Here is a 17,211-nt window from a genome sequence, read left to right as displayed (position 1 = left end):
GATATACAGTAGTAACGGCAGTATACAGATTTAAATGACTTTACACCTTTATGAAATTTCTAATACTAATATTACCACATTGAGTGCATTCATGTAGCATTCAATGCACATCTTTGATAATCATTTTTAAATAGTATCAAAATATTTTACTTGTCATTGACCCAAATGTTTGAAATCATGTTAAGTCAATGTTCCACATCAGTTGTATTGTCTGGATTTCGTCGATTTTTGTAGCCAACAGTATGTCAAAGACTCATAAACCACATATGCAAGTCTGTTTGAGACTGTTTAATATTGCTACATGGTTTAAAGCAAGTGTGATAATTTAGAAGAGCAAAATTAAAGAAATAACTTCAGACACCAAACATTTCTTGGTTGAGGTGAAAATGATGTAAATTAGATTTTTTGGTGAACCATCCAGGCCAGTGTTTTATATTGACTGTGCTGTTTTATAGAGCAGCAGCAGGTGCTTTTGTGGATTGTTATGCTGGGCCTTGCTTTGACTGGAAGCTAAATGGAGGTGAGAGCTCATGCAGCCCCTATCTCTGGAGTCTGTGAGCAGAGTGCCTCTAACTACAGAGCATACGTGTCTCTGTCTGAACGGATGATCAGCCTATGGATATCTGCCACTGTTCCCAACACTCCTACTCACTCGCTCTCTTACTCAGACAGCTCATTTCTACAGTACAGTACAGATAACCTTCTTAGGTAGGTAGAAAGGCACTATAGAAGTAGTTAACACACACACACACACACACACACACACACACATACATATATATTACTCCTGTACCAGTCACAACACTTTAGCAAAACATGATTTGTATCAGAGTATTTAATTTTTCATCCTAATAAGTTGAAATGAATACTGTAATGGGCACTGTAAAAAAAAAATCAAGCTGCCATTAAAGTACCGCAGACATGCACTGACCAGCCACTTCATTAAGTACGCCTCCTTGTTTCTACACTGATTACTCACTGTCCATTTTATCAGGTCCATTTAATTGATACCAGACAGAAGTCCACTTTCACCCTGTTCTTCAATAGGCAGGACCCCAGAGGACCACCATAGAGCAGGTATTAAGATGGTGAATCATTCTCAGCAATGCAGTGACACTGATGTGGGGATGGTTGGTGTATACAGTATTGCCCCTTTTATGGTAATTTTACTGTAATGGTACCATTTTTTTTTTTTTAATTCTTCAGAATTTCCAACTTGCTGTTGCTTTTGTTAGTTTGCTGCTCACTGATTTATCCATCTGCCATGAGCACAGTACTCTGTACTCTGACTTCTGTAGACATTTCAGAGAATTCTGGCAAGCTTTATTTTCACAGGAAAGTACTGTAATTATATAGTACACAGAAAAGAATGGACATCAGCACCCAGAATTCATAGCAAAATACAACTATGTTATTTGAATGGTATTGTAAGTCGCTGTAAAATTAGAGCAAGTTTTACAGTGTACGTTTAATACAGCTGTGAAACAGAGGGACACCACTTGGGGGGGCTCTCTCTAAAAATGTATTTTAAACGACTAACCCAGTTGCTCAGTGCTTTTTAAACAGAAAACAAATGTCCACAATATGATCAAAAAAGCTTTTACTGATGTAAGTTATCATGATATCAACATCGTGATATCGTCATATCGCTGACTGCTATTCCACACTAGGATCAAGCCATCTTGTCTCCTCTCGCCACTGCATGTTTGAATTATTAACACATGGGGGGTGTTGAGAGGCAGCTATTAATAGAGGTAAATATAACTCTCTCTCAGGGATGATAATCTAATACTCCTTAATCATTCACAGCGAATGTAAATATAACTCATGGCCAGGGATCACAGTCTACTACTAGTTAATAATTAAACACTCCAAATCAGCTGAGGGTCGGCCGGAGAGGGGGAGCGGAGAGGAAAGGATGGGAGGAAAAGGCAGAGGAGGAGAAGACTGTGTCACAAGGGAGGAAGAGATGGGAAGAGAGGTGTGGATGGGGGATATGGGTGTTCTGGATGGCTCTTGCTATCTTCCAAAAGTTTGGAAAAGTCACATTCATTGTTTTGTAGTTTTGTTTTTTTTGTTACTGTAACCAATAACAACACTTACAATGTAGATTTCAATATTATAACCAGACACCAAAAGGTATTTTAAGATGTTTTGTCCAGTATTTCCTATTTGCAATCCTTTCTTGTCAGGTTATCCACCTCGAGATTTGATCATTACTTATGAGGCGTTCTGGAATTTCATTTTATTATAATTTAATTATTTGTGTCGTACAGCTTTGTTAATCATTTAATCAACATCTACTACTCTTTCCAGCCTTAATTTTAAAATATATTTAAAAGTTCAGCATTTTTGTATAATCCTATTGCTTGAGACGTAAATAAAGTAATTTATGGTTTGATGCAAAATGCTTTACTTCAAAGAAACTCGAGTCAGAATGGAGGCAATCTGGCTCCCAGCGTTTGCCTTCCAAAGCTCATCCCTGGAAGTGAGCTGCTTAGGCACCAGAAGACCATTGAAGAGAAGCTCTCCATTCACGTCCATTCATTTCAGGCTGATTTCAGTCATACCTGAGCTGTTTTAGATTGTCTCATGGCCCTGCCTTCTCCTAGAGAGACTGGCCAGTCTGTCATTTGATCCACAGACCTGTGAATCACTTCATAGATTCAAAATAAACGTTTGTCCGAGACAGCACAAAAAAGTATGTGATGAAGCTGTGACTTAAAACCTTGAACTGTAATGTTTGATGTAGAAGTTGCTCAATAATAAGAAGCAAGAATCTTGTTCAATGTATAGTAATACTACTACTACTATGACTAATAATAATAATAATAATAATAATAATACTTTTTCATTATTTGCAACAATAGTGGATAAGCGGGTTAGAAGATGAATGAATTAATGAATTAATGAATTTTAATTATAATTATTGTTATTATTTTAGAACTGCTGTTATTTTATGAACAGTATTATAATACGTTTAGTTCAGGCAGTTTGCACTGTGTCGTCATTCTCTTGTTGCTCTCATCTCTCATTCTGCAATACATTTTACACAAACAACGAATGGTCCCCACTAAAACGAATTGGATACCTGGGTCCAGTTAACATATACTGTCAATGGCGATGATAGAAACATATGACTGAAGTGTTTAATGCCTCTTAAAGCACCCTCACAGAACGACGCCACAGGACAAGGTTATGAGTATGCTGCCTGAAGCGTGACCCACCATTTAATGATAGTTATAAGAAACATTTTTGGATAAAAATGTTGCATAATAGTTGCTATTGAGACAAATGATTGTCAGAATGATTATCAGATTATCTACCTATCTGTGGAAATTCAGTACAACATCAGCATTACAGAGCATTTCCCCTGAAAACACAGAGTGCATGCACTCAATAATCTGATCGTAATTGAATTTCTGCAGTTATCTGATTATTTAAAAGGTCATATAAACAGCACACGCCAATTTCTTAGATCGGAGTAAGGTCTAGAAACCCGACTAAAAGATGTGATAAAGAGATCTGGATTTTATCTCAGTTATCAGATTTCTCAGTGGACGTAAACTCTTACTCAGTCTGACTTCTCAGTCTGCACGTGTGTGAAAACTGACTGTGGTATTGGAAATAAGCAAGCAGCATTGCTGTGAGACACAGCAAAACACTGAAATCAACTTCAAGGTAAAGAGATGTGATGTTTTTTTAAAAAAAGGCTGTAGCATATAGTTTGAGCGCTCACGTCACATCTTCTTCTGTGAGTTTATCTGCCGGTTGCATAGCAGAGATCTGATTACTGCCTGACTAATGTAGACCTGGAGTTTCCCCATTATCTGATTACTCAAATGCATTTACAGGTGCTGATCAGATGACTGATAAAATCTGATTTTCTGCACTTATTGGATTATTCAGTGAATGTAAACATGCTCATTTGTGAAGAGATTACCATATCATTGCTTTCAAGGCCTCTATCTAATATTCCTTAATAATTGATAACATTTTGTTATATTTTGATTTCCAACCAGACTCGATGTTCGCAGTGTTACACATCGCTTGTGCAGAAAACGTTGTTAGCAAGAGTGGTGAGGTTGCCAGTCTGCAGCACAACTAAGAGAACCACTTTAAAACCTGTAACACTGATAACATCTCTTGCCATCCTAAAGAACCTGCCTATAGCTGTATCTGTATGTTTATGGCACACTAATCTCAAGTTTCCCCGGCAGGCAGGCTGGGCTATCTAATCTGCAGTAGATGTATGGCAGCCAGAGGGGCCAGTAAGAGAGGCCATTAGAGCTGAGGATCTGGCACCTGTGCTGAATCAGAGACCGCTGAGCTCATATATCTCATTATGAGTCAGCTGAGACTGGAGAGTGGTATTATTATTATTATTCCGGCTCCGAACACTCATCAGAACTATTTTAATGGCCCATGGGTGACCTCCACTGCACTGCAGGAGAGCATGGTGGACATGGTGACCCTATGATGCTTATTATAATTTGAAATATTTGTCCCTACCTGATGGGACATGTCTTTTTACTTAGGGTTCAGTCAGGATCAAATATTTATCAGATTTGGGTTGTGTTCAAATCTTTTGTTCAGTTTTCTCATAGCCCCTCTCTTACCTCTAGTGGTTTTGGGATTTTCGTATTTACCCCTGCTTTAGTTTATCGCTCTAATTTATCTGGCACGCTATGTAAGACATAATAGACTAGTAGGATGAAATAGGTAACATCTTAATTCAACATATGCTGTCTGAGATGTGGTTTAAAGGCAGTGATACATGAATAAATGATTAGAGGAATTCATTAAAGTCTGGCAAAAAAGCCAAATTTACTCAATTTTCCACTTACACCAAATGTGGTCGATCAATCAAGACATCTTTGATGTGCTTCTGCATGTGGCTTGCTTCTTTAGTTTAGTGCTGGAGTTTTGAGGCTGACATTGCTAAAAAAAATACTGAAATCTTTTCTGTAAATACACCACCCAAAACTTCTCTCAACCCTCTCAAACCTATTCAGGGCTTCATTAAGGCGATACAGGCTTGCTGATGCGGTTTAAGATACAATATGACTTACTGTGAGTTATAACGGTGAACTAAACAGAACACAGCAGACCGACACTTTAGACAACAGGTTTTGTGCTGAAGTTTAAATCCTCTTCACATCCACCCATTTCACACAGCAAATCTTACATTAGCAATTTATATAGATTAAATATACAATACTGTTCAGATGTTTAAGGCACATTTAAAAGCTTGGATTTAAGAAGTGAGCATTTTTTTGCCTAATTAACAATAAGCAGTGTTTTCATATACAGTATCTCACAAAAGTGAGTACACCCTCACAATGCTGCAAATATTGTATTATATCTTTTCATGGGACAACACTATAGAAATAAACTTGGACATAACTTAAAGTAGTCAGTGTACAGCCTGTATAGCAGTGTAGATTTACTATCCTCTGAAAAGAACTCAACACACAGCCATTAATGTCTAAAAGCTGGCAACACAAGTGAATACACCTCACAGTGAACATTTCCAAATTGTGCTCAAAGGGTCAATATTTTGTGTGACCACCAATATTATCTAGTCCTGTCTTAACCCTCTTGGGCATGGAATTCACCAGAGCTGCACAGGTTACTACTGGAATCCTCTTCCACTCATCCATGATGACATCATGGAGCTGGTGGATGTTAGACTCCTTGTGCTCCTCCTCCTTCCTCTTGAGGATGCCTTTAGGTCTGGAGACATACTTTGCCAGTCCATCACCTTTACCTTCAGCAAGGCAGCTGTCATCTTGAAGGTGTGTTTGGGGTCGTTATTGTGTTGGAAAACTGCCATGCGGCGCAGTTTCCGAAGGGAGGGGATCATGCTCTGCTTCAGAATGTCACATTACATGTTGGAATTAATGTTTCCCTTAATCAACCCCAGCTCCCCAGTGCCAGCAGCACTCCAGACCATGATGCTACCACCATCATGCTTGACTGTAGGCAAGAGACTCACCAGGGCACCACCACACATGCTGGACACCATCTGAGCCAAACACGTTTATCTTGGTCTCATCAGACCACAGAACATGGTTCCAGTAATCTATGCTCTTAGACCACTGGTCTTCAGCAAACTGTTTGCAGGCTTTCTTGTGCGTCAGCTTCAGAAGAGGCTTCCTTCTGGGACAACAGCCACGCAGACCGAGTTGATGCATTGCGTGGCATACGGTCTGAGCACTGACAGGCTGACCTCCCACTTCTTCGACCTCTGCAGCAATGCTGGCAGCTCTCATATGTCTATTTTTTTAATCCAACCTCTGGACATGACGCTGAACACGTGGACTCAACTTCTTTGGTCGACCCTGGCGAGGCCTGTGGAACATGTCCTGGAAAACTGCTGTATGACCTTGGCCACCCTCTATAGTTCAGTTTCAGGGTGTTAGCAATCTTCTTATAGCCTAGGCCATCTTTGGGAAGAGCAACAATTCCATTTCTTATATCCTCAGAGTTCTTTGCCATGAGGTGCCATGTTGAATATCCAGTGGCCAGTATGAACGAATTGTACCCAAAACACCAAATTTAACAGCCCTGAGTAACAAGTCACATGACACTGGGGAGGGACAACAACACAATCGGGCACAATTTGGACCTGTTCACTGTGAGGTGTGTTCACTTTTCTTGCCAGCTATTCAGACACTAATGGCCGTGTGTTGGGTTATTTTCAGAGGACAGTAAATCTATACTGCTATACAAGCTGTACACTGACTACTTTAAGGTATATCCAAGTTTCATTTCTATAGTGTTGTCCAATAAAAAGATATAGTAAAATATTTGCAGAACTGTGAAGGGTGTACTCACTTTTGTGAGATACTGTATATCAATGTGCTAATTTAACCATTTCCAAAACTCTCCATACAGCCCAATATTAATTGTAGTTTATCATCTGGCTAATCATTGCTTCACTATGTTAAATAAAGTGTGATGGTGGTAGATTTGATAGTATGTGATGTGTGGTACCAAAGATTGTTCCTCAAACCAGCTCACAACATACGACATTAAAAAAAAAATCCTACTTTTTTTACTACATTTATGCTGACTTTCATTAATTTTAATGTTATATGGTGATCTTCACAAGCAACCACTTGCTTAATGACCAGATAAATGGTTCTATGGTTTTAAATAATGTGCTTAGGTGCTTAAGACTTCAGCACTGTATCTTCAGGCCAAAAGTTCAAGATTAAGAGTTATTCATAAATAGATACAACAAAATTCATGAACGTAATCTGTGCAACACCTGCTGTCGGTCAGCTGTGTTTGGCTACACTGTAACGTTTTTTATAGCTTACATTAAGTCATTATGTATCCTAAACTACATCGACAAGTGAAAACCTGGTGAATTGAGCAGGTTCTTCTTCTTCTTCTTTCGGCTGCTCCCTTTACGGGTCGCCACAGCAGATCATCTGCCTCCATCTTGCCCTATCCATTGCCTCCTCTACTTTCACACCAACCATCTCCATGTCCACCTTCACTACATCCATAAACCTTCTCTGAGGTCTACCTCTTCTCCTTCTGCCCGGCAGCTCCATCTCTAACATTCTTTGCCCAATATATCCACTATTCTTCCTCAACACATGTCCAAACCATCTCAACCTGGCCTCTCTGGCTTTATCTCCAAACTGCTCCACCTTCACTGTCCCTCTGATCTGCTCGTTTCTAATCTTGTCCAGCCTTGTCACTCCCAACGAAAATCTCAGCATCTTCATCTCCGCCACCTCCAGCTCAGCCTCCTGTCTTTTAGACAGAGCCACAGTCTCCAAACCATACATCATAGCAGGACGCACTACTGTCTTGTAAACCTTCCCTTTCACTCTTGCTGCTATCCTTCTGTCACACATCAGCCCTGACACCCGTCTCCACCCACTCCATCCTGCCTGCACCCTCTTCCTCACATCTTGGAGAATTGAGCAGGTTGTGAAGATTTATTTATGGAAAAGAGTTGGGTGACTATTGACTTGTAGTGTTTGTTAGCAATGTTAGCCTCATAGCCCTACTGCTAAACTAAAGAAGCAAAATTTGGATATCAAACATGTCTTGGCTGCTTAACTACTTCAAGGGTAAGAGTAAAACTGTATAAGTTTCATTTTTCTCCAAAATATTCCTTTAAAGTGGAATTAATCTATTATAATCTCAGACTTAATAAATCCTAAAGATAACTTTTTAGCAACTACACAGGCTACAATGAAAGTTATGAAGTCATTTTTCAAATTACATAAACATGTTAAATGCTTAGACCCTCAGGGAGAACCAAGATCGCTGCTTAAATATAAGGCATTCTGGATATTAAATGAATTATGAATGATAAGTAGGTTAATTTATTTTTGTTTAGTGACAATCACCAGTGCCACAAGGCATGTTTTATTAAGTCTACAATTTGTGGATGTCAGGTTTGAACAGAATTCTATCGAGCTACAAAGTTTCAGGCATGAAAGCTCTAATGCTTACCTCTCCGCCGATAGGTCCTTGGGGGCCACGAGGACCAGGCTGTCCAGGAGGTCCCTGATGAAAACAAACAGAACACAACTATTTATTATTGGGCTATTTCATTACAACACATATACAAACACATTTTTCTCATTTTCTCTCTCTCTACTGACAGCCTCCCTCTATCTTTCTGTACAATCAGCACTTCTCTCGGTGCGTGTCATTAAAGTGGTTTTCTGTACAGCTCATCACAGTGCGCTGACACGGTGGTGACAGGCCGTCATGGACATCTCAATCCTCTCTCTTTATTCTTTTCTCTTTCTCCTGGTGAGTTTTAATGAGGACCATCTCGCCCTCACACTCTCAAAGTGAATGCTGAAGTCTCCACTGCTCCACCCTGGATGGCCAGCACGTCATTAATCAAACCCCATGCCAGCAGAGTTGGCGCGCTATGTGCACACAGGCAGCCACCACATCCTCTGGTACTTAAGCAGAGTAGGGTTGTGTGATAGGCCCAGGATTCGCATCACATATCAGTGAGGGCTGACAAATAACCTGATAGCCATGTTGAGAAAGACAACTGTCCTAAGAACTGACAGAAGCAGAGACTAATTTCATCTTATGTAGCTTGAAAAGTAGTGTGTTTATGGTGAGTAACATGATGCCTAATGTCTCACAAGTTGCAGATTATAGATCGTCAAAGCCTTAATGTGATTTCCAGTAACATCCAACCTTGAATACTGTATTTGCTTTACACAACTGCTTTGTAAAGTAAAGAAAAAATAAAGCAGAAGTTCTGAACATCTTCCTTGTTTCCCTAAGCTGTAGCTGAATTCCAGAGAGCCATTTTTTAGACACCTCATGGACCTATCTTGAAACTCAATCACTCACATTCAGCAGGCTGATAGCTGTCCACAAGGGGAGCTATTAGTCCTAAAGTAGCTTTTGTGGGCATCATCAAAAGGGATGCCCACAAAAGGAATATCTTGAAAATTACTCTATTGATATTTTTAATATATATGAAAATAGTTATTATTGCCTTTTTTAAAAATTACATATATATATATATATATATATATATATATATATATATATATATATATATATATATTTATATTGCAGATTTCTTAATAAGAATGGGATTATCAATTCCTTAACAAGAAAATACATTTATATATGGTTTTAAAATATTGTTTAATATATTTTTTTAACAAGAAAGCAGAGGTGGGGAATATGTTAATATATTATCGTTATAGTGATGAATTTGGTTATCATAATTAAACATGCTGTTCAGAACATATTGTGCATATCATCACTACATAAACACAGTTTTTTCATTACAAAGAAAACAAAGCATAATTAGTCCTGTTTAACTGGATGTTGTTGGTCATTGTACTAAACATTTTTGATAGCAGTTTTTCATTGACATATGCAAATAGCAGGATGTGTATCATTTATTGTGAAAATGGGTTTAAGTATCATTATTTAATATTTTTGCCATATTGCCCACCTATGGCCCATATATGGAAGGAACTAGTTTTTTTTCATTGTGGTATATTCTTTACACTTTATACATTGTTGATATTTTAAAGAATATGAAATTAAAGATTTAAAGGTTTAGCAACATGACATGTTTTTAGAAAATATTATAATATATAATGTTCAAACATCACTGGTTGTTTAACAAGAATGGGACGGCAGGTTTTAAAACCAGATAATATTGTGCCAATGACTTTTTAGGTATCAAGAGGTAGGCTCCAGGAAGAGCATCACCTCTGAAGCAGTGCTGAGCACCATCGAACATGTAGCGTCTCCCTCCAGAGACAACACTTGCGAAAACCGACACACTCCATATTAGGATCTGGAAATCCCGTGATCGTTAGCATTCACTTTCCCAGTGAGGTCCCGTGGCTTTGCTTTTGCGTTCTGTTCTGATGCACTCCATCTAATCTGAGCATGGAGTAGAGCCATTGAGAATGTGCTTTTGCATTTCTTCATGCCTGATAGGGCTGTGAGAAGCCTGTCACAAAGCAGGCCGCTCATTAGGCCTGGGCTCCAACTAATCTGATTAGCAGCTGTCACGCTGCCTTCCTCCTCACCTCGCTCCAACAATTTCCTCCCTCTCCCTCGCTCTCTCTCTTACTCTTTCCTCTATTCCTCCCGCTCTCAGCTGTCACTTGCCCCTCAAAAACACCATCATACACTCACAACATTCACTCTAATGCTCCACCCCACATCCCACTGAGCCACTATCATCCCCACTGTCACTGTCGTCTTTTAGGGATGTGAATGAACGGCCGACTAACCGCCAACCAACAAATCAATATTTGTTTGATAGATGCTGTCAGTGAAAAAAAGTTATATTTAATCTCTTTTCCAAGTAACAATAGTTCAAATAAAGGGTTTATCATTCAAGTTCTTGAATTCTATACATGACAGCACAACTGATTCCAGATAGGCATACTGAAAAAACAATCTTACACCTTAAACATCCTCAAGTCATGTCGCACTACATTGCATGGGCATGCAAAATGACTGACCCTGCTTCAGTTCTCTTATTCACACGCCCTCACCCATTTATAAGTTACCAGAAGCAGTAAAGGGAATGTTGCGGACCCTGTAATGCACCTGGGGTTAGCCGTGAGTGAGGACTGAACTCACAACCCTTATGTTAGCAATGGGTAGCGCTACAGGAAAACCACCGGGCAAACACAAGAGGGTAGTCTCAAGTGCAGAGCAACTCCAGAGTCGGGAGAAAGGTGCAACTTAAAGAGAAACAAAAGGGATGAAGAACTGGGGAAATAAACTAGACAAAGAATGAACTTCTCTAAGCAGCGTGCCACCAAAGAGAATAACAGCCATGCTAACTAAAGACTTAGGATGACGCAAACTAAGAGCTCCCTAAAACTGAAACCAAAAAAACTCTTCTGTAATCAAACCCTTGCTTCTCCCTAAACTTGGAGAGTGAGAAACACTCAAGAGATTTATTTAATATACACTTATGCTGGAGCACAACTTGAGATAAGACTCAAAACCAACCTGACTGTTACAGAGGTTACCGGCTGAGTCAGAGCAACATGCATGTGCAGTGTGAACTCAAGACTGAGCGCCAAGTAGCGTGTGAGCACCATTTAAGTATTGTGCCCACATCTGCTACCTCTCAGCCCTAATTACTCACTCCTGACCCTCCTTGTGGACCAGCAGGCTGTCTGGATGTAAAAATTTACTTCGGCTAGCAATGTTTTGTTTTAGTTTTTTTTACAGAAGTTTGAGCATAATGTACATAGCAGTTGTGAGTAACTGCTTTGTCTGGCAGTAAACTTAGACTAGAATTGCGGTGAAATGCGTTTCCTTTTGTTGTCATTAGCCATGTAGCCTTTAGCATGCTAACTAGCCATCTAGCAAAGTGATGAAGTTGTATCGGCAGTCAACTATAGGAGATAGTTTGAAACCTAAAGCCTAGCCAATGGAATGTCATGGTGTTGCAACGTTAAGTATGCTAAAATAGTTTCTTCGTATGGCTTGTTCATCATTATTCTGGAGTTTGAAAAGAGAAATTTATCAGGTTGCAGTGGTGTCTGGACAAGTTCTGCTGCTGGAGTAGTGGTGGTGTTTGCTCAATCCCTCACCTCTCTGAGGGCTCATCTAACACCCTTCATTTGAGTTAATAAAGTAATATAACGGCCTATAAGATGGTGCCAGGGATTCCCTTCAGGGGAAATGATGAAGCCAAGTGGATGAGGGCTTGTTAAAATCAGTACTGAAGCCGGAAAATACAGAAAGACATGGTGGATGGCAAGTTCTTGAGAGCTACTGAGGTACACTGAGGCAAAGCGGACCCTGTCATTGCATTTATATTTGTTTTAACTTGAGCTAAATATAACTTATATTCAATACAGTCCCTGACCTTTTACTTCATATACACACCAAATCCCAAACTCACATATCAGTTCTGCATATCACAGTCCATACAAGGAACATTTTTTAGTATATTGGTGCATCAAAAAAGAACACAGTTGGTGTTTGTGCTCATAGTGTGTGTATGTCAAGTATTTTAGGATGGTTTTGAATGGGTCACATTTTTTATTTTAGGCTAAATGATTTATCACTGACTAATGATGGTCACTTATCAGACAGAAGAATTTGCCACAAACTGCTTCTCTATTACACATGCATGTGATCCACTACGACTATCACGGCAAAGTGAACTAACATTGGTTAGTTCATATACATTTAACATTACAATGTACACCGGTGACCTAGCTGTCCCTCTAATTACACTGTATACAGAATCAATACAATTGGAATGTGAGGAGAATTGAACTGAGAATTGGATGGCCACAATCACTAAGACACATCTACCTTGCCATAGTGATTTTGTTGGATTTTTAAAGGTTTCCTTTGTTTATTTCTTTGTTTATAACACCCTTCATGTACCTCTTCACCTACCTGGCTCTCATAAAACATGTTTTATGCCAAAATGTTATCTTAAAATGTAAAAAAGGCAGAATATTCATAGTCAATTCATGTTATAACTTTCAGTGAGGGAGCGTTTAGAGACAATAAACGTTAACATGGACATCTGGTGCCAATCACTAACATGAGAAAACGGTTTCAATACATTTCACATCAAACCACTCTGAACGACCTTGACCTGTCACTACATAACTTACACAAGTTTTACAGCACTAAATCACTTATAGTAGTTCCTGAAATTAATTCTAAATATATAAATTCACAATTATTATTATAATTCAGAAGTATGAGGATGTATAGCAGTTTAAAGGGTTAAGCAAATATTATTTCCATTCCATTCCAATAACAAACACTCTTGAACACAAACATGTCTGATAGGTTCTCTCTTTTGACTGAAGCCAAGGTTCTGTAACAGTTAAAGGCTATATATCCAAACTAATGGTCATTTAGGAACTTCTATTTTTAGAGCATCAGCATGACAGGATTTATTGAGTGGAGGACAATAGAACAGAGTGTTGTTACCAGTGGTCCAACATGTCCGCTCTCTCCCTTCTCTCCCGGGGGTCCTGGCATACCCTTTCCACACACAAAGCCAGAGAGAGAGTCATTAGAGACACTGCATTAGTGCTGAAGTACATTAGCTGCAGGCAAAGTTGAAACTCAGATGGATTTCTTTACCTGAAGGCCTGTTGGCCCTGTGGCCCCCACAAATCCTCGAAGTCCTTCATCACCCTTCTGTCCATACATTCCCTGCTGGCCCCGTGGCCCTGGCTCACCATCCGCTCCCTGCAAGTGGAGAATAGTGTTTAAAAGCCCTACTCTGATTAAAATTTCATAAACGTACATGTGTGTGTGTGTGTGTGTGTGTGTGAGAGAGACTATATAGTTCCAAAATGGAGGGGTTTATGACTGTTTTTTGTGGTATGCATGGTAGTTAGTTACAGTGCTCTACATACTGGTAAGCCAGGATGCCCAATAGGTCCTTGGGGTCCTGTTGGTCCTGGAGGTCCCTTAGAAGCAAAGCAAAATAATAAGAGGTTAAGCAAACTTAAAAAAACTTGAATCTTGAACTCATTCCGTACTAATGATGTGGATAATTACCGGATCACCCTTGTCTCCTTTGCTACCTTTCTGTCCCGGACCTCCTGTCTCCCCCTTTAGGAACACAAACAAATCAATCAAAGTCAATCATAATAGAGCCTTATATGAATAACAAAATATCCAAATACAAAACACACTTTATTAAAAAATGTCATTTAAATGTCATGGCAGTACAATTTGTGTTAGAGACAAATGTGAAATTACTAAGAACCCAAGGTATTTATAGACGTTTAGTAAAACACTCATGCATTTTTAATGTAAAAACTAGACTCTTTAAAACCCTGTTGCTGGAGATATTTCATGAAATGTCATGTTTAAACTTAAAAAAAACTGTGAAAGAGATCAATAAACTCAATTTCTCAATGTATTCCCAGCCTTAATGTACACTACAGCTACAGAGTCACCTGCATTGCCCACTCATTAGATTTCAGTGTATACTGATTAGTGTTCATCAGCCATTTTTTGCATTTTTTTATGTTGTCGTCTGCACTCAGTAGCCAATCAGGGGATTACATATTGCTGTTGTTGGAACAAAAGGTCCAAACTTTACTGGAGTAGGAAAAAACCTTTTGCATTTTAATGCAAGTCAGTGGAACCAGACTTTTTTCCATGTCATTTTGAAGCATTTGTTTTGGTCCATTCATCATGAACACACCATGTAAAACTCACCACGTATTCTCAAATTATGTAAAAAACTAAAAAATGACAAAAACGGAGATACAAAGTTATGTTCCAACAGCAGCGATGTGCATCCGGCAGATCCAGTCAAAGCATGGATTTATCTTTAGAGACCCTCCCACAGCGCTGTGGTTTCATTTTGAACATGTGACTGCCAGCATAGCGCGACTAACAAATTCCAGCACGACTTTTGAAAACTTCAAAAGTTCAGACTTCAGAAAAGTGACTTACTTCAAGACGGGTGCTGGAAAACTACAGATGCTTTTTGAGGAAAATGATAACGAGGCCAGAGAAATGTCAGGACTGTGATGTGGCTCTATATATCTACATCACAATACAATCACCAGTAAGAGCATAAACTAAAAATACCTACTGACAGAGCTGAGAAAAACGGCCACAGATCTGTACATACACACAACAGAAGCTGCATGCTTTTGTTTTAGAGAGATAGATAGATAGAACTTTATTGATCCAAAAGGGAAATTGCAGTATTGCAGTAGCAAGACATATCATTTCACATAAACTTGCATATACTATACATAAAAACTTGAAATAAAAATAGACATAAGTTAAGTATAAGAGTAGAAAGAAAGTATATCTATTTGCATATTTACATAGCATGAGACAGATTTCTCAGTAAAAATGCAAAAATATGTATTTCCAGGTTTGATTGTTTTAATGTTTTTCCATTAAATATTGAACATTAGTCTTAGTAACAAGTATTGATAAGCTATTTTATTGTTTGTGCTAAATCAAAGTGTATATACTATACACTATATCACTCAATAATAACATATCACCATGTTACAGTCAAAAAATAATTATATGCCTAGCCAGCCACTTTCAGGCTTCAGTTCTTAAAGAACACAGATCTGACAGTTTATAACCCACCTTATCACCATCCTCTCCAGGTGGACCAGGTGGTCCAGCAGCCCCAGGTAAACCCACGAGCCCTTGCTCCCCGTCTTTCCCAGCAGGGCCTATCGGACCTTTTTCTCCCTGCAGAACAGAATGGGTAGGATATGAGAGTCTTTTAATATCTTCCAGGCTAGTTTCAATTTATCATACAGTGATACATGGAAAGACCTGCTCACCGGTTCGCCCTTCTCCCCAGCTGGTCCAGCAGGGCCTACTGCTCCTGCACGACCATGCTGACCAATCCCACCAGCCGGTCCAGAAGGCCCTCTCTCTCCAGTGGCTCCCTGTGCAAAGATGCTGCTCATGTTAGTGAGTGTGGGGGAAAGGTCTTCAGACCAATCCTCACGGTCCCCTACATAGTCCTTATGCATTGTGAGTTAGTTAAGAGCAAAAATATGGAGCGTTTAAGGAGCCTTGAGGCACGATTTTAACACCACTATGTTGGAGAGTGGGTGTTTACACTGAGCTGAGAGTTTATTAGGAACACCCGCTTTCTAGCTACAATAATTGGACATTTTGTCATAACACAAACCTTATGCTATTGACATTGTAGATTTACATTTCCAAACTGTAGCCTTTCTGTTGCTGCCACCCACTACCCTATCAATCAGTGGCGGTCCTGGTTAAGGTAATATGTGTGGTGCAGCTCTAAAAAAGTGTCCAGTTAGCACAGTTGACAGCAAGTCTTGCCATCACAAAGTCTACTTACAATTGCTCCTGCAGCTCCCGGAGGTCCTTCTTCACCTTTCAGACCAGCAGCACCCTAAGAAGACCCACCATAACAACACAAACAACAATTTAAGGCACAATGTTGATTTTTCCAACTGCCTACAGCACTCCTACTTTGCATGCTTATCTCAAGAGTGTTCTCTACACAGCGCGTGCTGCTGATCCTCCAGACAAACCAGGTAGGAGGGATATCAAACAGGCATCCCATCCAGAGTCTCTGTATATCACAGACAATCACAAGATGCTCTCTAAAGACAAGATCAGATGAGCAGAGGTGCGTTACCATGGCGCCAGGAATGCCTCGGTCTCCTCTGAATCCGTGGCGCCCAGCAGGGCCGCTCTTGCCGGGAATCCCCGCAGGGCCTGGATCACCCTGGAAATGGAGGAACAGAGAAAGAGACACAAAGTTCAGTTTCACCTTTGAGCTGACAGCTCATTCGCTCATTCGCTCGCCGGGAGTCATCATTCACTCCTCTTACACCCATAACCTGACTAAAGGCTCTGCCTATACCGACCTATACCGATTTAAATGGGGAATCCATTTAGAATTCTTAAACTCTAGTCATATTATTCAGGTATTGATTTTAATTATAACTCAGGTATTCATTTTTAGGGTTATTAATCAGTTATTAATGCTATGGTTGATTATCCGGAAACTGCGACGAATGACACAGTAACTACTACGGAACTAATAAGGAAGAAGAGTTAGTTGAGCTGCACAATACACTGTTAGTCTTTAACATGATTTTGGCCAGCTGAAGCTCAAGCAACCAAGTTAATAAATCTTGTGGAGAACAATAGAACATGTTTATAGATACAGATTCATAGATAGAACTTTATTGCGGT

The 17,211-nt window shown here is 39.5% G+C and overlaps 1 protein-coding gene across 1 annotated transcript in view; it reads right to left on the bottom strand.

The window, feature by feature from the left end:
* col5a3a (collagen, type V, alpha 3a) overlaps window positions 1-17,211 on the bottom strand; it is a 146,908-nt gene that overhangs the window by 27,056 nt on the left and 102,641 nt on the right. Inside the window, exons 40-48 of the mRNA XM_037543870.1 lie at window positions 16,649-16,738; window positions 16,346-16,399; window positions 15,813-15,920; window positions 15,610-15,717; window positions 14,041-14,094; window positions 13,896-13,949; window positions 13,618-13,725; window positions 13,462-13,515; window positions 8,485-8,538 (exon numbers count right to left, since the gene is read on the bottom strand). Of these exons, the coding sequence (XP_037399767.1) occupies window positions 8,485-8,538; window positions 13,462-13,515; window positions 13,618-13,725; window positions 13,896-13,949; window positions 14,041-14,094; window positions 15,610-15,717; window positions 15,813-15,920; window positions 16,346-16,399; window positions 16,649-16,738 (684 nt within the window). The remainder of the gene's footprint in view (window positions 1-8,484; window positions 8,539-13,461; window positions 13,516-13,617; window positions 13,726-13,895; window positions 13,950-14,040; window positions 14,095-15,609; window positions 15,718-15,812; window positions 15,921-16,345; window positions 16,400-16,648; window positions 16,739-17,211) is intronic.

Source organism: Pygocentrus nattereri, chromosome 1 (assembly GCF_015220715.1).
Source record: "Pygocentrus nattereri isolate fPygNat1 chromosome 1, fPygNat1.pri, whole genome shotgun sequence".
In the NCBI taxonomy this organism is placed as follows: domain Eukaryota; kingdom Metazoa; phylum Chordata; class Actinopteri; order Characiformes; family Serrasalmidae; genus Pygocentrus; species Pygocentrus nattereri.
The sequence above is the reverse complement of the archived record's forward strand: the minus strand, read 5'-3'. Positions and strand labels throughout refer to the sequence as shown.